This window comes from Cebus imitator, unplaced genomic scaffold (genome assembly GCF_001604975.1).
Source record: "Cebus imitator isolate Cc_AM_T3 unplaced genomic scaffold, Cebus_imitator-1.0 Scaffold121, whole genome shotgun sequence".
NCBI classification, from domain to species: domain Eukaryota; kingdom Metazoa; phylum Chordata; class Mammalia; order Primates; family Cebidae; genus Cebus; species Cebus imitator.
In genome coordinates this window covers 5,156,935-5,181,633 of record NW_016107436.1, presented here as the reverse complement: position 1 = coordinate 5,181,633, position 24,699 = coordinate 5,156,935, and the positions used below count along the sequence as shown (strand labels likewise).

Below are 24,699 nucleotides of genomic sequence, written 5' to 3'. Positions count from 1 at the left end.
GCTCAGCATGGTGGCAGGCACCTGTAATCTCAGCTACTAGGGAAGCTGAGGCAGGAGAATCGCTTGAACCTGGGAGGCAGAGGTTGCAGTGAGCTGAGATCGTGCCATTGCACACCAGCCTAGGCAACAAGAGCAAAATTCTGTCTCAAAAACAAAACAGGCTAGCAGACAAACAAACAATTGGTAAGTAGTCCAGGTTCAGTGGCTCACCTGGAATCCCAGCGCTTTGGGAGGATGAAATCAAAGGGTCACTTGAGGCCAGGAGTTTGAGACCAGCTTGGGCAACATAGCAAGACTATACAAAAAATCGGGCCAGGAGCAGTAGCTCATGCCTGTAATCCCAGTACTTTGGGAGGCCGAGTTGGAAGGATTGTTTGAGGCCAGGAGTTCAAGACCAGACTGGGCAACATGGTGAAACCCTGTCTCTACTTTAAAAAAAAAAAAAAATTAGCCGGGCGTGATTGCTGGTGCCTGTAATCTCAGCTACTTGGGAGGCCGAGGCAGAAGAATCACTTGAACCTTGGAGGCAGAGGTTGCAGTGAGCTGAGATCACACCACTGCACCCCTCCAGCCTGGGTGACACAATGAGACTCCGAAAAAAAGAAAAGAAAAAATTAGCTGCATGTGGTAGCACATGCCTGTCGTCCCAGCTACCTGCTACCTGGGAGGCTGAGGCAGGGGATTGCTTTAGCCCAGGAGTTTGAGGTTACAGTGAGCTGTGATCATGCCTATGTACTCTAGCCTGGGTGACAGAACAAAAATACGTATATGGTGTAAGCCAAACCAGTTCAGGTGTCTGTGGTATTGGCTATTGTTTCTGCTGTTAATCAGCAGTCCTCTTCAATTAGGACATGAACGGTTTTTTTCCTTATAAATTGATGTGGGTGGTCTGCTGCTACAGACTTCATCTTCAATATTATCTTGTTCTTTCTTAAAACAGGTTTTCCATTTGTAAACAGCTGATCTCTCTGGGACATTGTCCCCATAAACTTTTCATAAAGCATCAGTGATTTCACTATCCAAGCTTCACCATAAATTTGATGTTTGCTCATGCTTTAGTTTTAAGCAGAGTTCATGTTGCTTTTTTCAAACTGCTGTCTTTTCCTTCTTAGTGTCTCAGACTAGATTCATTCAGTTCAGCTGTATTATAACAAGTTGGTATGAGTTTATTTTAGTGCAAAAAATTTTGAAGTTTTTGCATAGTTTTTTCATAATAATGGATTTTCCATGAACTTTTTGAAGACCCCCTTGTGTGTGGATTAGTGAAACAGAATAGCTAGTCCACAGACCCATGTATATATGGTCAATTAGTTATCAACAGAGGTAATAATGTAATTCAATGGGGAAAGGAAGGTCTTTTCGACAAACGATGCTGGATCCATGTGGAAAAAAGTGAACATCAAACCTATCTTTACATTGTAAGCAAAAATTAACTTCAAATGACTCAGACTGAAGTTTAAAATCTAAAACTGTGAAAGTTCTAGAAGAAAACATAAGAAAAAAATCTTTGGGACCTTGAGATATGTAAAGTTTCCTTAGAACAACAACAAAAATTTTTTTAAATAATTGATATATTGGACTTACCAAACTAAAAATTTTCATTCTTCAAAAGATGACATTAAGAAAATTAAAAGGCAAGCAACAGATGGGAAATATTTGTCAAATGTATATTAAACAAAAGGACTTGTATGTACTCACTAAAGAAAATACACACGTGGTGATAAGCACATAAAATATTCAACACCAGTAGCCATGAGGCAAATTAAATCCAGAATGTATTACTACTACATACCCATTAGAATGGCTAAAAATAAAAAGAATGACCACACCAAGTTTGGGCAAGGATGTACAGAAACAAGCTCTCACAGTATTGATGGTAAAATGGTACAACCACTTTGGAAAATAGTTCGGGTTTTTTTTTTTTTTTTTTTTTTTTAAGTTAAACGTATATCTAACATATTACCCAGGTATTCCACTTGTCAGTATTTACCTAAGAGATAGGAAAATACACATCTTCAGAAAGACTTGTACACAAATGTTCATAGCAACATTACTTATAGCCAAAAGCTGGAAATGACCCAAATGTCCTTCATTAGGTAAATGATAAACTGTACATCCATATAATGAAATACTAGCTAGTAATAAAATGGTAAGTTGTTGATACATGCTGCAACATAGATGAATTTCAGAATAACTATCTTAAGTTAAAGAAGCCAGACAAAAATTAGTACATATGATATGATTCCATTTATATAAAATTCCAGAAAAGGTAAACTAGTCTATAGTGGCAGAAATTAGATTGGTGGTTGCCTATGCATGGAGTGGTGAATTATAAGGGATCATGAGGAAATTTGGAGAAGTGATAGAAATAATCTTGAATGTGGTGATGGTTTTTTTGGGTGTGTAGATATGTCAAAACTCATCAAATTAGATACTTTAAATATATGCAGATTATTGTCTGTATCTATACCTCACTGAAATGGAAAGAAATTAAGCAATTTGGTAGAACTAGTCTTTGCTTATTAATTTTAATTTTTTAGGCTATTCTTTTTTTTTTTTTAAGGTGGGGTTTCACCATGATGGCTAGGCTGGCCTTGAACTCCTGACCTTCGGTGATCCAGCCACCTCAGCCTCCCAAAGAGCTAGGATTATAGGCATGGGCCACCTCGCCTGGCCTAGGTTATTCTTACAATAATTATTCTCCCATACAAACTGTTAAGTCAGCTGGTCCAGTCCCCAAAACAATCCTGTCGCTACTTGTAATTGGTTAGTGTTCTTCATAGATTTAGAGAGAATTGCTATCTTTATAATACTGAGTAGCTCAAAGTATTGTATTATGTTCATTGCTATTTTATTTTTATTTTTTTTTAATTTTTTGAGACAGAGTCATGCTCTGTCGCCCAGGCTGAAGTGCAGTGGCATAATCTTGGTTCACTGCAACCTCCACCTCCCGGCTTCAAGTGATTCTCTTGCCTCAGCCTCCCACGTAACTGGGATTACAGGCACCTGCCATCATGCCCAGCTAATTTTTATATTTTTGTAGAGACAGGGTTTCACCAGGTTGGCCAGGCTGGTCTGGAACTCCTGGCCTCACTTACAGGCGTGAGCCACCACACCTGGCTGTTTATTGCTATTTTAAGTGAGATCTTTCATCATATTTATTTTTTAGTTGTTATTTACTATAGAGAACCTGGGTGCCTTATTGAAATTTCTTATTGTTTAAGTGGCTTTTCAATTAATCCCCTGTTGTTTTCAAGTATACTCAGTACACTTCCGAAACAGCCAACAAAGGGAAGATAATGAGCTTCAGAGCTCTGAGCATACCAACACAGAACTTGCCTCTTCATTTCCATTTTTATACATCCTATTACTTTCTCTTATCTAGTTGTACCAGTTGTATTTTTTCTGTTTTTAGTTTGAAGGTGTAGCCTGCTTGCTACACATACACCCAAGATTAAAACCTTTTTTTTTTTTTTTTGGAGTCAGGATTTTTCTCTGTTACACAAGCTGGAATACAGTGGTGTGATCACAGCTCTCTGCAGCCTCAACCTCGAAAGCTCAAATGATCCTCCTCTCTCAGCCTCCTGAGTAGCTGGATCTGCAGGCATGCACTACCACTCACTCCTGGCTAATTAAAAAAAATTTTTTTTGAAGAGATGAGCCCTCACTATTTTGCCTAAATTTAAAATCTTTTACTTTTTAAAAATATATTTTAGAAATTACTTCCCAAGACGAAGTTGCTACTATACAGTGGATATCATCTGTAGAAGCAAAGATTGAAGACAAAAAAGTTCAAAGAGAAAATAAACTAACTTCAGGAAAGTTGGAGCATCTCAGAAAGGAAAAGGTTAGAAAAATGTTTTGGCACCAAAAGTATGTATATTTTCCAACCTAGTGACTTGTGCACTGGACTTGGGTTATTCTGTTGGTAATATGAATATAGTTTCATTAAGATAGAAGGTTAGTTACATTCATTTAGATTTTACTTTAATGAAAATGTAAAGCAAAGTAGGCATTTGTGCTGTAGCTGAAAATTTTAGTTTAAAATTAAAGATAATATATAAAATTCTTGACCTGCTCAAGTTTCAAGATTGATAGTATGTTTAGAATTAAATTTTTTAAATGTCATAGCCTTTTTCAGTAAACAAAATGTGGCTCCCTTTCTTCTCTGTGTTGAGCTCACTGGTTTGGAAGGATTTCCTCTGACACAGATTAGAGGGTTAGAATTCTTAAGAAAGGTATTTTATGACTTGGGAATATGAGGAGTAGGATATGGAAGAAATGACAAATATACCTTTTTTGTGTCTGCTGTACACATGCCATGTTCCTGATGGAGAGGTATTTTCAGGTCCTTTCAGGAATTATTATGGTAATGCTTCAGTAACCCAGAAACCAGAATTTGACTGTCTCTGCACCAGAGAATGGGGAAACAAACCAAATCAACACTACTAGACTCTACTTTTTGGCACTCGGTTTTAAAAAGTAGAGTTTTAGGGTAAATCATCAAAAAGCATTGATACTTTATGCTAACCACCATATTAAAATAGTAGATGAACTCAATACCTGTTTTCTGGAAGTTTATTTAAGGTTAGAAGTTATGACTATGACAATAACATTAATATGAAGAAAGCATAGATATTTTATGAATATTTTCTATGAAAGGGCATGAATTACACCTAATATCTGTGATATTTTGGGGCTTGGATTTAACCGAAAAGTTTAATATGCTGCTAAAGGTTATCCCAGAAACAGTTAATGTTGCTTTATAACATCTGAGAAGACAATTATTTGGCCATATCTATGGTGGCCTCTTTACTTCACTTTTCAGATAAACTTCTTGCGGAATAAACACAAAATTCATGTCCAAGGAACCGATCTTCCTGACCCAATTGCTACATTTCAGCAACTTGACCAGGAATATAAAATCAATTCTCGACTACTTCAGAACATTCTAGATGCAGGTTTCCAAATGCCTACACCAATCCAAATGCAAGCCATCCCAGTTATGCTGCATGTGAGTATGAAGATCTAGAATGCCTATGGCATTCCTTCCTCTGTGTGTTTGCTCATTGTCTTCCCTGTCTCCTTGAAATCTGTCTTTCCACATTATCTCCCTGTTAAAATCCTGCCTACTTGCTTTTAAGGTTCATCCCAAATCCCTGTGCCTCCATAAAAGTTGTCTTGATCACTCCACCTAGATGTGATCTTTTTCATTTACCAGTACCCTTGCCCTACACAGCAATTCTCCATGGTTTTTGGTGCGTTCTTTTCCTTGCAACATTTATTTTACATTTTACACTACTGTGTATTTGCCCCATCATTCTTACCTTTTTCATTTTCCTATTGTGTAACCCCTTGGAGAATGGGGATTATGTTCTATTCATTCGTTATTTATTTAGTTTATAATGCCCAGGAACTGTTCCAGAAATACAGATGGTTTCTAAAGTTCTTGTATATAACCTGACTTACTGTTTTTCCCAAAGTATATTTTACATACAATAAAATGCATAGATTTTTAAGTGCCCAGTGAGTTTCAGCAATGCAAACCCTGTGTAGCCACCACTCCAGTGAAGATGTAGAACATATATATTACCCCAGACAATTTTCTTGTGCCCTTTCCATTGAGTCTTCACCCCACCCCTGATCAGAGGCAACTACTGTTTTGATTTCTACTGCTGTATATTTCTTGTGCCTGTTCTAGAGTTTTATATGAGTGGAATCACACATTAATCTTTTATTTCTGGTTTCTTTTGTTTTATGTAATGCTTTTGAGATTCATGCATACATACATCAATAGTTTGTTACTGAGTAGTAGTATGTTGTATGAATTTACCACAACTTGTTATCCAGTCACTTGTTGGTAGAAATCTGAATTAACTTAGGTTTTCGGACATTAAGTTTCTCTGTGGCTTGTTTTTATAGCAATGAGAGTTGGGTTTTTTCCCCATATAACTGAGATGGCCTTCAGTTCAAAGGATGTAAGATACCTTTTCGTCTATACTAGTCCTTTTCATTTTCTTCAAGAGCTGAAATGAGAATACATTCATACATTTAAATGATGCTGTTGACTCATGTTATAGTATATTTGCTTTTAATTTTTGTTTAAGATTGTTTCTATCATGGCTTTAGTTTAAAGTTTTAAAAATCACAGTGACTTTTTGAAAATTGTCTCCTATAAATACTCTGTCCCTCAGATCATTGCCATTTTTTATTTCTGACCTTCAGCCATTCTGTTATTTAATAAAACCTTCCCTAGTGATTGAGCAATACAGATACCAGGACAAAAAGTTGGTTCTATAGTTTTGTTTTGACAATAGTTTAGTGGAAAAGAAAAATTGAAATAAAGGACATAACTTAGGTTATGGATTATCTTTGGATTTTAGGTATCCACATTCTTTACATCCATTCAAAGGGAATTCGGGGGCAATGCTCAGAAACTTTGTTGGGGTGATGGTGGCATGGATGGATGATGTTAGGAAAGCAAATACGACTTGAATGATTGGATTCATTATGTAAAATTTTATTTGCTTTTTTTCTATGTCTGGTAGCATTATTTGACCAGGATCTGAAAAATTTATGTACTTTTCTTTGTAATATTTAATATGCCCTTTGTTTTTAGGGTCGGGAACTTCTGGCTTCTGCTCCAACTGGATCTGGAAAAACACTAGCTTTTAGCATTCCTATTTTAATGCAGCTGAAACAGCCAGCAAATAAAGGCTTCAGAGCCCTGATTATATCACCAACACGAGAACTTGCCAGCCAGGTATGACTTGTAGCGAAAGCTACGAGTGTGATTGGCGTTTAGTTTACTTCAGTGATCTTTCTTATTCGAAGGTAATAAAAAGATCATAAAAGAGTAAGGACCATGTCTTCTGTCATGATCAAGTATTCTCTACATAGCACAGTGCTCTGGATCTTACTCCATATGGGCAAGTCTTTTAAGTCTTTCTATAAGTTTCACAGTGATTTTCATATTTACACTTCTTTGGTAAATGCTTCAGGGTCTTTGAAGTTGAAAGACTACTGAAATACAGTCCTTCTTGGACATTTATTTTTCTCATCCAAAAAAAAAAAAAAAACTTGGCTGGGCACGGTGGCTCACGCCTGTAATCCCAGCACTTTGGGAGGCCGAGGCAGGCGGATCACTTGAGGTCAGGAGTTTGAGATCAGCCTGGCCAACATGGTGAAACCCACTCTCTACTAAAAAAAAATACAAAAATTAGCCGGGTGTGATGGTGGGCACCTGTAATCCTAGATACTCAGGAGGCTGAGGCAGGAGTATCATACGCTTGAACCTGGAAGGCAGAGGTTGCAGTGAGCTGAGATCACGCCACTGCACTCCAGCCTGGGCGACAAGAGTGAGACTCCATCTCAAAAAAAAAAAAAGAAATAAAACTTATCTTAGTTTTGGTTTTTATTTATTTATTTGGTTGTTTTTAGCCCCAGATTCTTACTCTTGCCCAAGCTGGCATGCAGTGTTGTGATCATGGCTTACTGCAACCTCAAACTCCCGGCTCAAGAGATCTCCCATCTCACCCTCTTGAGTAACTGGGACTACAGGCACATGCCACTGCACCTGGTTTTTTTTCTTTTTGTGGAAACAAGGTCTCCCTATGTTGCCCAGGCTGGTCTTGAACTCCTGGATTCAAGTGATCCTCCCGCCTTGGCCTACCAAAGTACAGGGTTTGTAGACATCAGTCATTGTGCTTGACTCATCTCAGTTTTTTTTGAGAAAGGAAAATTATACCAGTGATCAGTTCCACCCTCCCAATGTGCATAATATAAAACACATATCAAGTATGAAATCGTCTTGTAATAGTACTGTATTTTTTTTTTTTTTTTTTTTGAGACAGTCACGCTCTGGTGGCCCAGGCTGGAGCGCAGTGGTACAACCTCGGCTCACTGCAACTTCCGCCTCCCAGGTTCAAGTGATTCTCCTACTTTAGCCTCTTAAGTAGCTGGGATTACAGGCTCACGCCATCATGCCTGGCTAATTATTTTTGTATTTTTAGTAGAGATGGGGTTTCACCACGTTGGCCAGACTGGTCTGCAACTCCTGGTCTCAAGTGATCCACCCACCTTGGCCTTTCAGAGTGCTGGGATTTCAGGTGTGAGACCTGGCACCAAGCCAATAGTACTGTATTCTGAAAACAGTACGTAGCAGGTTAGTTTTATCTCTGGGAACTAGTTTACTCCACCTGAAGAAATTAGTGACTTGTGTTAGGTATGGATGTTTCAAAATGCTGAGACTTCAGGTTAATTTACAGATTATTATGAGTTTAATTTCAGATATTCATGGATTGGTAATAAATTTATTAATTATGTAAAAGAAGAGTATACATCTTGTCCAAGTATGTTAGCAGCTAACGTTTTTATTTTTATTTATTTATTTTTTTTTTAAGATTCACAGAGAGTTAATAAAAATTTCTGACGGAACAGGATTCAGGATACACATGATTCACAAAGCAGCAGTGGCAGCCAAGAAATTTGGACCTAAATCATCTAAGAAGTTTGGTAAGGAATTCATGCATGGGATGTAGAGCATGTAAAGGAATCTGGAAATTATAAATATCCCAATTGCTATGTAAGAGTTGTTAAAGTATAGTCATGTATGTATAAAATTTGAATTTTAGAAGAACTAGAGAGATCCCCTTCTCATTATACTGAGAAGCTATACATAAATATATACCAGTAGTTCTCAACTAGAGACAATCTTGCCCCCCACCTTTTATCACAGGGACATTTAGCAATAATCTGGAGACATTTTTAATTGTCACAGCTGGGGAGAAGTGCTGCTAGTCTATAGCCAAGAATGCTATTAAACATTCTGCAATGCACAAGACAGTCCCCTGCAATGAAGCATTAGCTGGTCCAAAATGGTAACAGTGCTAAGGCCAAAAAATTCTGATTTATACCACTGATTTTTAATCTGCCGTGGAAATACTCTGGCAGATAAGAATGGCATGCATAGCTGGGTGAAGTGACTCACACCTTTAATCCCAGCTACAGAGGTGGAGAAGCTGAGGTGGGAGGATTGCTTGAGGCCAGGAGTTTGGGACCAGCCTGGGCAACATAGTGAGACTCTATCCCTAAAAGAAATTTTAAAACTAAAAAAAAAAAAATTAGCCATGCATGGTGGTGTGCACCTATACTCCTAGCTACTTTGCAGGCTGAGGCGGGAAGATCACTTGAGTCCAGGAGTTCAAGGGTGCCATGAGCTGTGATTGCACCACTGTATTCCTGAGCAACAGAGTGAGACCCCTATCTTAAAAAAAAAACAAAAAGAATGGCTCACATCCCCACCCTTTTATCAGCCAGAGAATCTGCTTTCATCTGTTTTTCTTTTTGTTTTTTGACATCATCCACTTGGAGAAAAGCTTTCATCTGTTTGGTTGTTTTTTTGTTTTTTTTTTTTTTTTTAAACCTTGGGCCTCTGCATAAAATTCCATTTTAAAAAAAGAATTTTACTGGAGGAAAAGAAAGGTTTGAAAATCAAATTGTTCTTGCCTCTTAGAAATTGAGAAGAGGCTGGGTGTGGTGGCTCATGCCTGTAATCCATTTTGAGAGGCTGAGGCCAAGGAGATTGTTTGAGTCTAAGAGTTCGAGACCAGCCTGGGCAACATAGGGAGAGCCTGTTTCTATAAAAAATAAAAGTAAGAAAAAAATTAGCCTGGTGCAGTGCCTGTAGTCCCAGCTACTCAGAATCCTGATGCCAGAGGATCTCTTGAGCCCAGGAGTTCAAGGTTGCATGCAGTGAGCTATTATATTCCATCCAGCCTAGGTGACAGAGCAAGATCCTGTCTCAAAAAAAAAAAAAAACAAAAGAGTTGAAAAGGCTGCTCAAATGTACTCAAAGGAAAGTAGGAATATAATAGTTTTCTGTTGTTGGCTATGACTACTTCCCACTTCAGGTTATTAACTGAAATTGAGGAGGCTTAATTGCTAGTTCAAGAGAGTTAAATCTTGTTTTTGCAATTTCTACTATTTGTTTTTCCTATAGATATTCTTGTGACTACTCCAAATCGACTAATCTATTTATTAAAGCAAGATCCCCCAGGAATCGACCTAACAAGGTACAGATGATATTTTCGTGTCTTTCATGTATGTTTTTCTCTTAGTTGATTCTATTTTGTCTTCTGCTGCTTATATTTTTGCCCTTTGGAGCTTGCTATTTGCTCCCTTCAGTCAGTGTTGGCACTAAGAATAATGATTTTTTTAAAACTCTTAGAAAAGAGAACTATCTGGTCTAGAAGAAAGTTGCACATTTTGATAAGCAGTTAGTACAGAATTCCCCTAGGCCTTTTTGTGTCTTTCAGCAATGGTGATGGAGTTAATGAAGTTTATGAAAAGCTCTGTTGTTAATGGAATGTATCTTTGAGGCTATTGGAATAGATACATTGAGCTATATTTATCTTGTTTTTACCTTTTTCCTGCTGTGTTAGTCTGTTTTCATGTTGCTCTAAAGAACTACCTGCAACTGGGTAATTTATAAAGAAAGGAGGGTTTAATTGACTCACAAGTCGGGGGCATGACTGGGAGGCCTTAGGAAACTTACAGTCATGGCAGAAGAGGAAGCAAGGGACATCTTACATGGTGGTGGGGTGGGACTTCCTCATGTGTCCTCTGTCCCCATGGTGTAGTGAAGTGTCTTGGATCTTTCAGTTCAATATGCACAAGGTGATTTGTTATTTCTTAGTGTTGAGTGGCTTGTAGTAGACGAATCAGATAAACTGTTTGAAGATGGCAAAACTGGATTCAGAGACCAGCTGGCTTCCATCTTCCTGGCCTGCACATCCCACAAGGTCAGAAGAGCTATGTTCAGTGCAACTTTTGCATATGATGTTGAACAGTGGTGCAAACTCAACCTGGACAATGTCGTCAGTGTGTCCATTGGAGCAAGGTATTTGTTTTTCAACATTATCCCGTTGATTTTTTTTTTAATACAAGTCTTTTCTTAAGACTGAAGAAGATAGGTTTCTTGGCCTGACTAACAAGGGAGAGAGTTTTACTACTTGAAATGTGTTCTTTTAAGCCGAGAATGTTTAAGGATCTTCTATTTTAGAGTAATCCAAAAGGAGGTTCTTAGATTGTCATATTAACATTCCTGTCATCATGCTTTTAGGTGTTTTTTTTTTTTTTTTTTTTTCCCATCCACAGAGTATAACATGAGCTCTGTGGCTATGTAGAAGATTCAGTTTCTTTGATGGCTTAAATAAATGGACCAAAGAGGAAGAATCTGATGTTACTGAGCCACTTGATTTACATTTCCTTTTAAAAATACTTTGGGGAGCATGTTATGCTAAATAAATGCTCAGTGACAGAAAAAAGTTTAAAGAAATTATGATATTGCTACTTGATGGATTATTACATAACCCTGGAAATGATGTAGGAAGACTGTAGCTATATGAAAAAGTGTTTGTAATACCAAATTAAGCGAAAATGTAGCCAGTGGAACAGTAAAGAATACTCTGTTTTAAACCTAAAATTCCTGTGTATAAGAAGAAAGTACGGCCAGTGAAAGGGCTTACACCTGTAATCCCAGCACTTGTGGAGGCCAAGACAGGCAGATCACATGAGGTCAGGAGTTTGACACCAGCCTGACCAGCATGGCGAAACCCCGTCTCTACCAAAAATATAAAAACTAGTTGGGAGTGGTGGCACGTGCCTATAATCCTAGCTACTTGGGAGGCCAAGGCAAGAGAATTGCTTGAACCTGGGAGGTGGAGGTTGCAGTGGGCCAGGATGGCACCACTGCACTCCAGACTGGGTGACAGAGGGAGACTCCATCTCAAAAAAAAAAAAAAAAAAAAATAGAGGAGGCCAGGCACAGTAGCTCATGCCTGTAATCCTAGCACTTTGGGAGGCCGAGACGGGCAGATCATGAGGTCAGGAGTTTGAGACCAGCCTGACCAACATGGTAAAACCCTGTCTCTACTAAAAATACAAAAATCAGCTGAGCTTGGTGGCGGACACCTGTAATCCCAACTGCTCAGGAGGCTGAGTCTGGAGAATCTCTTGAACCTGGGAGGTGGAGGTTGCAGTGAGCCGAGATTGTGCCATTGCACTCCAGCCTGGGCAACAGAGAAAAACTCCATATCAAAAAAAAAAAAAATAGAGGAAAGCAGAATAAGTTCACTGTGAACATAATTTAAAGGCTGACAATAATGGGAAAAAATATTTATGATACAATATAGTACATTGCAACATCTTATAGAGTATAAAGCCTTAATATATCTCACCCTCAACTATCGGTCTGTAAATAAATCTTTGCTAATCATTATGAAAAAAGTTTAACCATATGTAATAACAACCTTTAAAATGTTTTCATTGTTTTACTCAATAATTTTACAGTTAGAAATTTTTTGTAATTAAGTAATCAAATACATGAAAATTTATGACTGAAACATAAGTTTTAATGGGTGGCATTTCAAGATATTTTTTAAATTACAAGAAAGCATTTAAAAATAACAGTTTTATCTTCAAGTTAAGGCATAAATAATTAAGTACTTATTGACAGTGGAAAAGTTGATTTTGTTGGAGTTGTGTGTAAATTTTTTTATTTAGAGTTCGTTGGGGATAAGCAAAAATTGCCTCTTACAAACTACAAGATATATTTTATTCTCAGGAATTCTGCAGTAGAAACTGTAGAACAAGAGCTTCTCTTTGTCGGATCTGAGACTGGAAAACTTCTGGCCATGAGAGAACTTGTTAAAAAGGTATATGTGGATTAACTTCTTGAATTTTGGTGAAGTTCGTCAAGTCTTATATTACTGGTAGGAGGCTATTACAGTGGTAGCACTGTATCATCATCATCTTGCCTTGTATTCAGTAATCCATTGGTAAATTAATAAGAAAGTGCATTGTGCCAACAATATGATCATCCTGCGTCGTATTTAGTAATCCAGCAGTAAATTGTTAAGAAGTATATTGTCCCAACTTTTATCCCAAGGGAAAGAAGCTTGCCTCTCAGAACATGGTAAGTTGTCTTTTTGCAGCTCAGAGTAGGCGAGGGAATGATCTACCTGATGACCCCTGAGAATCTCATTTTTCCGCATTTGCTCTCCATTCCCCTGCTGGTTTCTTATAGAAGAACTGGGGCATAGTAGGACACTGAGTGGGGTTTTCTGTTTATATCCTTTCAGGAAGTACTGAGTAGAAGCCATAGTTAAAAAGTTAAGTACTGAGGTGTCAGTGCTGGACAATACAAGAAATCTCCTAAGCCCTGCCCCTGGAATTTAGTCTTATTTAGAGGGATAAGATAAATATACTTATGTAAGATAGTTTCTGATAAAGTGTCACAAAGGGCTAAGGAGTACTTTTTTAAGCATCCATATAGTCATAATGGAGTCATAAGGGTGAACTGAATTGGTTGAGCCCTACAGAAGAAATGCTACTAAACTGATCCTTGAAGGATTTTCAGGATAAAAGGTGGAGGGAAAGAGTATTGATGGCTCTGGGAGCAGCTTGAGTAAAGCCTTAAGAGGTAGAAGTGAACACCATGTGTTTGAAGACTAACGAAGCAGTTACCTGTCTAAGGCAAACCGTTTATGGTATGGAATTAAAGAAAACCAGATTACAGGAAAGTTTGGATCAGGATATTTTTGAAGCATGTGGCTACATAATTTTTAAGGAAAGGTAGTTAAACAGTAATATGTAAAGGAAAAGACTGAAAGTAAGGAGACCAATCAGGCTTTTAAACTAGGTTAGGCAGAGGTGAGGAAGAAATAAGGGCAGCAGCCTTAGTGGTGAAACATTAAGTAGAGTTGGAGATTGAAAGGGAAAGGTTTGCAAGTACCTGGTGACTATAGAAATGGTTTGCTTTAGTGGTTAAGAGCATGGACTCTGGAGCCAGCCTACTTGGGTAGAAGTTTTAATATTCTTTTTTTTTTTTTTTTTTTTTTGAGAATGAGTTTTGCTCTTGCCACCCAGGCTGGAGTGCAATGGCGCCATCTTGGCTCAACCTCCACCTCCCAGGTTCAAGCGATTCTCTTGCTTTAGCCTCCCAAGCAGCTGGGATCACAGGCATGTGCCACCACACACCGGCTAACTTTGTATTTCTAGTAGAGATGGGGTTTCTCTATGTTGGTCAGGCTGGTCTTGAACCCTCAACTGCAGGTCATCCGCCCGCCGTGGCCTCCCAAAGTGCTAGGATCATAGGCGTGAGCCACCGTGCCCTGCTGAAGTTTTAATATTCTTAAAAGAATTGGCCGGGCACAGTGGCTCATGCCTCTAATCCCAGCACTTTGGGAGGCCAGTGCAAGTGGATCAAGAGGTCAAGAGATCAAGACCATCCTGGCCCACATAGTGAAACCCTGTCTCTTCTAAAAATGCAAAAATTAGCTAGGCATGGTGGTGTGTGCCTGTATTCCCAGCTACTCGGGAGGCTGAGGCAAGAGAATCACTTGCATCTGGGAGGCGGAGGTTGCAGTTAGCTGAGATTGCACCACTGCACTCCACCCTGGCAACGGAGCGAGACTCTGTCTTAAAAAAAAAAAAAAAAAAAATTATTTGGCACTAGGAAATTAAAAAAAAAAAAAAAAAAATTATTTGGCACTAGGAAATTTAAGGATTTCTAGGATATTCCCTTGGAGAACATACACCAGAGATTTTTAGCCACGTATGAGCTTTGGGAGGTCTGCAAACCCTCTAAAATTGTATGTAAGACTTTGTGTGAATGAGTGGTTACTACAAGAAAGTTTCTTAGCCTTCATTAGATTCCAAAGGAGGTGTGTAAACCATCATAAAAAGGCTAAGAAACTCTAATATGAACAGTTAAAAAGATAGGAAGCTGGTTTGAGAGAGAGTAAGGGTTTGATAGTATAAATGTAAAACTAGTTTACTTGGATACACAGATGTCAGATGTAGTAAAAAAATAATTTGTTTATGGCCAGTAGTAGAGATTCAACTCAATAAGATAAAGATGATGTTGAAAGAACTGAGAACGGAGGACCAAGCTTGGGGAGAGTACCATCATTAGGATAAATAATGTGTTAATGAGGGATGAAATACCACCTGTTGGGTACAGTGTACACCACTGGGGTGATGGGTACAACTAAAAGCCCAGATTTCACCCCTATGCAATATATCCGTGTAACATAACGGCACTTGTACCCCTAAATCCATAAGAGTAAAAATTAATTTCACCCAGAAAAACCCAATGAATTAAAAAGATATTTATTTCACTTTAAGCAGAACCAAAAAAAGTTCTGAAGCACAGGAGTCAAGAGATGATTATTCAGAGTTTGGGCATCTGTTATTGCAGGAGGGTGCAGGGGGATTGATTAGACAAGGTTATTGGAATTAGCAAGATGGAGAATACAGTTCAAGTTGAGTGAAAATAACCAATTAGAGAGAATGTTGAGGAAGATGGAGGCAGAGTTAGACTACTGGCCCAAGAAATTTGGCCCAGAAAGTACACTAAATTGAATTGAGTTCTTTAGAGAGCTACAATCAGATTATGAAATACTGACCAGCTGTATTTTTGATTGAGTTATATGTGCCAATTTTTGCCTTCTTTGTTTTAGGGTTTCAATCCACCTGTTCTTGTTTTTGTTCAGTCCATTGAAAGGGCTAAAGAGCTTTTTCATGAGCTCATATATGAAGGTATTAATGTGGATGTTATTCATGCAGAGAGAACACAGCAACAGGTAAAGTCAAATGTATACTTTGAAAATCAGAAGAACTACTTAATTTTAAATTATTGGCATAAAATTTATGAAGTACCTGTTTTCATTCTAAAGCAATTTAATATGTATTCTGTTAACCAGAGAGATAACACTGTCTACAGTTTCAGAGCAGGAAAAATCTGGGTTCTGATTTGTACAGCCTTGCTCGCAAGAGGGATTGATTTTAAAGGTGTGAACCTGGTGATCAACTATGACTTTCCAACCAGCTCAGTGGAATATATCCACAGGATAGGTGAGTTGCCTTTTTTCCTTTCCCTCTGTCACCCACTGATCTGTCTTAGCACCTCTGCTATTCCCTGCACACATGGTCCTTTCTTAGTGCTGTGAAAATCCAGTGACTTCTATAAATAAATTTCGCAAAATAATGTGTTTTTAAATGGTCTGATTTTTCTTAGGTCGAACTGGAAGAGCAGGGAATAAGGGAAAAGCAATTACATTTTTCACTGAAGATGATAAACCATTATTAAGAAGGTAAATTAGAAAAAATAACCTAGTGTGAAACTGGCAAAATTGGATTCAATTAAGAGATAATGGCTATGTCCCAAATTCTGCTGATAATAGTGTTAGTCAACCAAATTTTAGCCATAGGAAAGGTGGGAAAGGAAAAATGACCGAAGGGCCTTGTTTTTGCCCTTCCATTATTGGAATTTGGAAATACATATTCAAAGTAGAATATTCATTGTAAGTTTCAGACTCATAGGACTCTTTCAATGGCCATCAGTTGATGTTACCTACTATGTAATATTAAGGTTTTAAAATTAGTGAATAATTTAAAATTGGTTAATCCCTGAGTCTCTACAAGCCAGTCAGCATTATCTCTCTTTTTTTTTTTTTTTTTTTTTTTTTTTTTTTTTTTTTTTTTTTTTTTTGAGACAGCGTCTCTGTCACCCAGGCTGGAATGCAGTGGCACGATCTCGGCTCACTGCACCCTCTGCCTCCCGGGTTGAAGTGATTCTCCTGCCTCAACTCCTGAGTACCTGGGGTTATAGGTGCCTGCCACCACACCAGGTTAATCTTTGTATTTATAGTAGAGACAGTCCCACCACGTTGGGCAAGCTAGAATCAAACTCCTAACATCAAATGATCCACCTACCTCGGCCTCCCAAAGTGCTGGGATTACAGGCATGAGCCACTGCTCCCGGCCAGCATTATCTCTTACCATGGTACATCTTTCCCATTCCTCTTAGGGGCAACTAGAGTTTTATATTTAGTTCTAGTTTTATATGTATTTGCCATATAGGAAAAACTAGCACATTCTAATATCATGTAATTGTGGCCCTTTGAAGCCAGAGTATATGTGATATACTTTCACAATATCAGGTCTTAAGTCCATCATCATAGATTTTCATGTAGAAGATGAGTTTCTTGCATTTTGACTGCCTACAGCAATTTTTGGTTGATGATGATTGATAACACTTTACATTTCTACTTTTTTTTTTTTTTTTTTTTTTTTTTTTTTTTTTTTCTTTTTTTTTTTTTTTTTTTTCCTTTTCTTTAACACTTTACATTTCTAGGAAATGAAATCTAGTTTTGGCCAAAGGGGGTTTGTACTTAGATCTGTTTATCTGTTTTGGTAAAGCTTTTGATTGTGCTTTCTGAGCTTTGGCTCTGCCACCTGTCAGCCTTTGTATCTCTTTGAACAGATTCAAATGTGCAGTGTAGAGGGGTATATTCCAACAACCTAGATCCACCACATGCCTCAGAAACTCCAAGCATGTGAATCTGGTGACCCAAACGTTAGTGTAACTATGTACTTCAGCTTTCCGTCTGTGAAATGAGGATAGTGATAGTATTTACTATACAGGTTTCTTGCGAAGAGTGAAGAAGTTACTTTACACAAAAACTTGCAGCAGTGCCAACACTCTAGTAGGCACTGTCACTTAATGAATTTAAGCTTGACTCTGGCTTCAGTCAATGCTTCCTCCAAGACTGAGTTTACCAGCTTTGTAGGGCTTGATAAATGTTAAAGTAGCTGCTATATATAGTTACTCATCAGTGCATTAATTTTAGCGCAGTGGGTAGTTCTGTCAGTAATCCAATGTGCTTACATCAGGTGATAATTGGTAATATATCAGAACACTTTGTGGATTACTTTGTGTAGTTTTAGTTCCCTTTTACGTTGTGCAGAGAGTTTACATACATAAGCATCAGTTTAGCAAGATACAAGTTTATGTTTATGGGTTCCTTTTTCAGCGTTGCCAATGTTATACAGCAGGCCGGGTGTCCTGTACCAGAATACATAAAAGGTTTTCAGAAACTACTAAGGTACAATCTTGAATTTACCTGGATCTTTGTCTCTCTGTCTCTTTGTATATACATTCTTTTTTTTTTTTTTTTTTTTTTTTTTTTTTTTTTTTTTTTTTTTTTTTTTTTTGCTCTATTGCCCACACTGGAATGTCGTGGCATGATCACAGCTCACTGTAGCCTTGACCTCCTGGGCTCAAGTAATCCTCCTTCCTCAGCCGCATGGGTAGCTGCAACTACAGGCATGCACCACCATACCTAATATTTTTTAGTTTTGGGGGGAGTCGAGATGGGGTCTTGCTGTGTTGGCCGGGCTAGACTCGAACTCCTGGCCTCAAGTGATCCTACTGTCTTATATCTTAGCCTCCCAAAATGCTAGGATTACAGGCATGAGTCACTGCACCCAGCCCAAAACTGCTTATTTGTGAATATTATATTTTATTTCCTTGCCAGTTTTTTATCCTTTGATTTTTTTGTTTTGTTTTGTTTTGTTTTGTTTTCTTGAGATGAAGTCTTGGCTCACTGCAACCTCCGCCTCCCGGGTTTAAGCAGTTCTACTGCCTCAGCCTCCCAAGTCACTGGAATTACAGGTGTGCGCCACCACATCCAGTTAATGTTTGTATTTTTAGTAGAGATGGGGTTTCACCATGTTGGCCAGGCTGGTCTCAAACTCTTCACCTCAAGTGATCTGCCCACCTTGGCCTCCCAAAGTGCTGGGATTGCAGGTGTGGCTACCACACCCAGCCTTATCCTTGAAATTTTAAGTATTCAGATATTTTCTTTATTTTTGAGATGGAGTCTCACTCTGTCACCCAGTCTGGAGTGCAGTGGAACAATCTTAGCTCACTGCAACCTCCGCCTCCCGGATTCAAGCGATTTTCCTGCCTCAGCCTCCCAAGTAGCTGGGACTGCAGCCGCCTGCCACCATGCCTGGCTAATTTTTTGTATTTTTTAGTGAAGATGGGGTTTCACTGTGTTAGATAGGATGGTCTTGATCTCTTGACCTTGTGATCCACCCACCTAGGCCTCCCAAAGTGCTGGGATTACAGGCGTGAGCCACTGCACCTGGCCTCAGATTCTTTTAAAACCTGTTCAGTGTAAGTGAAATATGCTGAGAATTATTTTAGTTCATAAAACTGATAAAAAAAGTTAATTGATCAAAGTCAAACTCTGATACTTGTTGACACAGTATATAAGGTTGGCACAGGACATATTTTAATCACAGCCAGTAGCTTTTTTTTTTTTTTTTTTTTTGGACAGAGTTTTGCTTTTGTTGCCCAGGCTGGAGTGCAATGGTGTGATCTTGGCTCACCACAACCTTCGCCTCCCAGGTTCAGGCGATTCCCCTACCTTAGCCTCCCGCATAGCTGGGATTATAGGAATGCATTACCACACCCAGCTAATTTTTTGTATTTTTAGTAGAGTCGGGGTTTCTCCAGTTGGTCAGGCTAGTCTCGAACTCCCGACCTCAGGTGATCCGCCCACTTTGGCCACCCAAAGTGCTGGGATTACAGGCGTGAGCACCTGGCATCAGCAGTTTTTTAAAAGTTGACTGAATTTATCATCCCTTTGAGCTAGCTCTCTAAATGCTATTAGGTGATCTTATTTATTAAGGTAAATCCAGCCCCACCTTAAACCAGTAAATGGTTTTAAAAAATCAATTTTGTGATCAAGGATCAAAACTAATTTTAGCTTTAGCTCTTCTAATTGAAGTGCACTTAATTTGTTTCCTCTTTGACTTTGTAACTTTCAGCAAACAAAAGAAAAAGATGGTTAAGAAACCATTGGAAAGGGAGAGCATTAGTACAACTCCAAAATATTTCTTAGAAAAAGCTAAGGATAAACGGTAAGTATGTGGTAAGAAAAATGGCTGTTTGATACCATCATAAAGTTATAGTAGGCATTATTTTTCATTAGGGTAGTTTTTTAGAAGTAGAATTGATACTACAGTCTACTGTATTTTAGGTTGCCTGTAATTGGGGGATTTGGTTTTTGTTTGTTTTTTTTTGAGACAGAGTCTTGCACTGTCACCCAGTCTGGAGTGCAATGGTGTGGTCTCGGCTCACTGCAACCTCTGCCTCCCAGGTTCAAACGATTCTCCTAACTCAGCCTCCCAAGTAGCTGGGATTACAGGTGCCTGCCACCATGCCCAGCTAATTTTTTTGTATTTTTAGTAGAGACAGAGTTTCACCATGTTGGCCAGGCTGTTCTTAAACTCCTGACCTCAGGTGATCCACCCACCTCAGCCTTCCCAAGTGCTGGGATTACAGGTGTGAGCCACCGTGCCCAGCTGGGAATTTGTTTTAATGTTGGAATTTTTCTGTATCAATATGTTAATGATCTGTTTTTTTTCCGTCTTGGAAAATACGATTTCAATTCACTGTAAATTAGAATTGTACTGCCCACCTTCTCTACACAGCCCGCATTAGCACATGCTACTAAAGCCAATAATTAGGACCATTGATTCACATGGATCTAGTCTTCCTTGAAGCTCCATATTCTGGGCAGGATTTCAATATAGTCTTAGGCTTATGCAGATGCACATTGTAACAACTGTAAAAAGTATTACTTGGGTACATTTGTGCTATCTTAGCTGAGTTTTATGAGGATATTAAAGCATAGACTTTTAGCATACATACAGGCTACCTTATTTTGCCCAGTAGTACTAGGAAGCTTTGTATTTTAAAAAGGATAGGCCAAGATATTCTGAACAGTAATACTCTTTCCACTATTTAAGGAAAATGGCACTCTTCAAATTCTACCAGGACCAGGTTATTATTTACTCTAATAGAATTGTCCAAGTCTATAATTTATTGTGTTTTTTTTTTTCCCTGACAGTGCTACCTAGGATATTATCATTGTGAAATAAGCTAATACTTTTCTCTAGTTACCTCACATCTGTTCCGTAGACGTCATTAAAAAAAAAAAAAAAAAAACTGTCTCCATCAACTAGTAGGCACTTACCAAGTTGTCTTGCAAGGTACTTGGTGGTGATCGGGTATTCAGATGAGACTGTATAAAATGAGACTCTTTTCCTGAAGTTAGGGAAAGAAGACTCATGTACGTGAAAGAAAATTAGAGACTAGTTTTTAAATAAGAGTTTAGAGAAGGGAAAGATGATTGTGAATTGGTGTGGTTACAGAAGTTTCAAGAAAAACTATAAGGATAGGTAAATTTTAGGCATGGAGACGGGAACAACATGAACAAAGGCATGAAAATTAGCGTGTAGTTTGTAAATATGTGGAACAAGAGTCCTCACATGTTGGTATTGACTATGAGGAATAAAAGTTCAAATATACAATGTATATGGTGTCCCAAAATTTTATTGTATTTCCAAGTTTTAATAACTTGGAAAGGATAAGTGCTACAAACTGAAAAAAGTATTAGTCCTTTTAATTCCATTTGTACTTTTTCAGTTTTGGGAATTATTCACATTCACTTTTTTTTTTGAGATGGAGTCTTGCTCTGCCACCATGTCACCCAGGCCGGAGTGCAGTGGTTCAATCTCAGCTCACTGCAACCTCCACGTCCGTGGTTCAAGCAGTTATCGTGTCTCAGCCTCCGGGGTAGCTGAGATTACAGGCGCCCACCACCACACCCAGCTAATTTTTGTATTTTTAGTAGAGACAGGGTTTCACCATGTTGGCCAGGCTGGTCTTGAACTCCTGGCCTCATGTGATCTGCCCAAAGTACTGGGATTACAAGTGTGAGCCACTGCACCTGGCCAACATTTTTGAATTTTAATTTTTTATGGCAACGGTTTCTGGGTGACACTTAGACTGATGGACTGGTAGAGAACCTTGTCATGCTTGGCTACCTCGGTCACCTAATCTGTCTTAATAGTCTTTTTCTTGTTGGTGGGAGAGGAGTGGGTCACATCAGAACTGTTGTGCATGCATTACTCTTTGGATAGTCTTAAAGCCAAGATAACAAGTGCTGTCCTTTCAGGCACTGAGCAGCAACTGATGAAATTTTTTACAAAGGTCAAAAATCAGCTAGAACATAAGATGGTGACTATGTTGAATTTTAATAAGATATATCAGTATTTTAAATAATCATACTTTAAATGCTTTTTTAAATAAGTCTGTAGCATTTATACTTCTGGGGATTTTTGTTTGTTTTTGGAGACAGAGTCTCACTCATGTCACCCAGACTGGAATGCAATGGCACAATCAGGGCTCATTGCAGCCTTGACCTCCTGGGCTCAAGCAGTCCTCCCACCTCAGCCCCCCGAGAAGCTGGGACTGCAGGCTTGGGCCACCATGGCTGACTACTTTTTTGTATTTTTAGTAGAGATGGGGTTTGCCATGTTGCCCAGGCTGGTCTCAAACGCCTGGACTCAAGCAATCTGTCTGCCTCGGTCCCCCAAAGTGCTGGAGTTACAGGCATGAACCACTGCACCAGCCTACTTCTGAGGTCATTAAAACTTAAATTTGTACTAAGACTTTGAAGACACTGGTATAAATCTTGTCATATCAGCCCCCTGCTTAAGGTGCTTTGGTTGTGTCTCCATTTTCCTCACATGTAAAGGCCATGCTACTTAACATAGCATACAAGCAAGACCCATCGTGATCCAACTCTGGCTTACCTCTACACTATTGATGTTCCCTTAATGATCCCACCCATCCCTATAGGCTCAGCTCATACCTCTATGCTGATAGCTCTTAAGGTTGTATCTTCAGCCCCAACTTCCCCGTTGAGCTACAAACCTGAATCCTTGTGGCCTAGTGGACCTCACTTCAGGTACCACAAACTCAGCCCCCTGCAGGGAGTGGGGAGGAACTGGATTTGGAGTCAGAGGAACTGGTTCTATTTATTTACTTATTTATTTTTGAGACGGAGTTTCGCTCTTGTTACCCAGGCTGGAGTGCAATGGCACAATCTTGGCTCACCGCAACCTCCGTTTCCCGGGTTCAAGCAATTCTCCTGCCTTAGCCTCCCGAGTAGGTGGGACTACAGTTGTGCGCCACCATGCCCAGCTAGTTTTTGTATTTTTAGTAGAGATGGGGTTTCACCATGTTGACCAGAATGCTCTCGATCTCTTGACCTCGTGATCCACCCGTCTCAGCTTCCCAGAGTGCTAGGATTATAGGCATGAGCCACCGTACCTGGCCAGAGAACTGGTTCTAATATCTACTTCCCTGTGTGGAGTTGGGATTTGGAATTATATGAGTTAATGTACACCAAAGAACTTTGTATTACTGTAATAATAGTTTGCAAACACTGATTATTTTCTCAAAACTTTGTTCCTTTACCTGTTACCGCTTAGTTAATGACATTCAACCTTCACTAGGCTATAGGATCAGACAGATAGGATTCATGTCTAACATGGATTATGTGATCAGCTTTTCCCTTTCTTCAATGAGTGATACTGACAAGTTACTTAACCACTCTGTGCCTCATTTTCCTCATCTGTAAACAGAGGATAATAATAGAATACTCATAAGTTGTTAGGAAGATTACGCCAGTTAATACATGTAAAGCACTCAATAACAGAGTCTAGCACTTAGTAGGCACTGGATCAATATGAACCCTTAGGTCAGGGTCCAAATCTGTCTATCATACCATGTAGTCATGTAGTTTACTGTGATGGTTCTGCCTCACTTAGGTGATTGTGATTTTCTAAAGGGCAGAGACCATGTCTAATGCATCTTTGTGTTTCTAGTGCCTCATTATTTAATATACAGTAGGTTTCAGTAAATGTTTATTAAACTAGTGGTAGGGTTATAGAAAGTAAATATATCTAGAATTTATTTAGTTTTCCTTACTTTCCTCTTCACAGGAAAAAGGTCACTCGTCAGAACAGCAAGAAGAAAGTAGCTCTTGAAGACAAAAATTAAAAAACAGACTTTAAAAACAGTGTCCCAGAAATGCAATTTTATGATCCCAGCATGAATGTTGTTCTCATGGAATACTTGAAGTCTTACAGTCACCTGTACCAAACATTTGAAGTCAGCTACAAGCACACGGACTGGTGAAAAATGATCCTAAACTTTCAAGTCAATTTCAATTTGTAGGTGCCTTGTTTTTTTTTCTTGAGAGATGGGATCTCCCTATGTTGCCCTGGTTGGTCTTGAACTCCTGACCTCATGCAATCATCATGCCTCAGCCTCCTGAGTAGCTGAGATTATAGGCACAAGCCGCTGCACCTGTTGATGACTTTTAAATGATTATACAATGGAAATAACATTCACTGACATTTCTATGGTTTGAATCCAGAGAGTTACTTCTTATAGAAGAACAAAAGTTTATGCTAAAAAATATCACCCAAATGTGGGGAACTCTTAAGGACTTTTCCCTTCCAATGTGAAGGAAGGTGTGATGAATGTTATGGAGAGGCATCTGGAACAGAAATTCTAAATAAAGCCTTCACATTAAATACCCCTTCGACCCCTCACTTTTTTTGTGGATGGTAGTATGGGCTGTCTACCAAGAAGAAACCTGCTGCTCTCTTAATATTTCCTAATTTGTTGATGGCCTCTTCTGTGGCTGGTTATTCAAGTTCCCTGGGATTTAAAATTCTTTGGTTTATTAAGTATCCTTGTATTGGACACTTAATACCTCTGCTGTCATAATATTGCACAGGATCATGATCAGCTTCTCCCTTGCTTCATTTTCCATCATTTAACCATGCTCTCTCCTGTCTCTTTCCACTTAAGATTATATTATTTGAGTACTGATAAACATTTTATCCTCATAAGGAAGAACATTCCTGTTACTTGATATACCTCTGTCTTCATTCTCTTACATCTTATCTTCCCTTAGGTTG

At 38.8% G+C, this 24,699-nt stretch overlaps 1 protein-coding gene across 2 annotated transcripts in view; it reads left to right on the top strand.

Moving 5' to 3' along the window:
* Window positions 1-24,312, top strand: part of DDX52 (DExD-box helicase 52) — a 34,195-nt gene extending 9,883 nt beyond the window's left edge. Inside the window, exons 3-15 of one of the 2 annotated variants that reach the window (XM_017539888.2) lie at window positions 3,717-3,847; window positions 4,829-5,014; window positions 6,620-6,763; window positions 8,403-8,514; window positions 10,001-10,073; window positions 10,697-10,900; window positions 12,626-12,716; window positions 15,525-15,647; window positions 15,768-15,918; window positions 16,082-16,157; window positions 17,880-17,951; window positions 19,684-19,776; window positions 23,713-24,312. In XM_017539888.2, the coding sequence (XP_017395377.1) occupies window positions 3,717-3,847; window positions 4,829-5,014; window positions 6,620-6,763; window positions 8,403-8,514; window positions 10,001-10,073; window positions 10,697-10,900; window positions 12,626-12,716; window positions 15,525-15,647; window positions 15,768-15,918; window positions 16,082-16,157; window positions 17,880-17,951; window positions 19,684-19,776; window positions 23,713-23,770 (1,514 nt within the window). In that variant the 3' untranslated portion in view covers window positions 23,771-24,312. The remainder of the gene's footprint in view (window positions 1-3,716; window positions 3,848-4,828; window positions 5,015-6,619; window positions 6,764-8,402; window positions 8,515-10,000; window positions 10,074-10,696; window positions 10,901-12,625; window positions 12,717-15,524; window positions 15,648-15,767; window positions 15,919-16,081; window positions 16,158-17,879; window positions 17,952-19,683; window positions 19,777-23,712) is intronic. The other variant, XM_017539890.2, reaches the window with a different exon arrangement.
* Window positions 24,313-24,699: the final 387 nt, after the last annotated feature.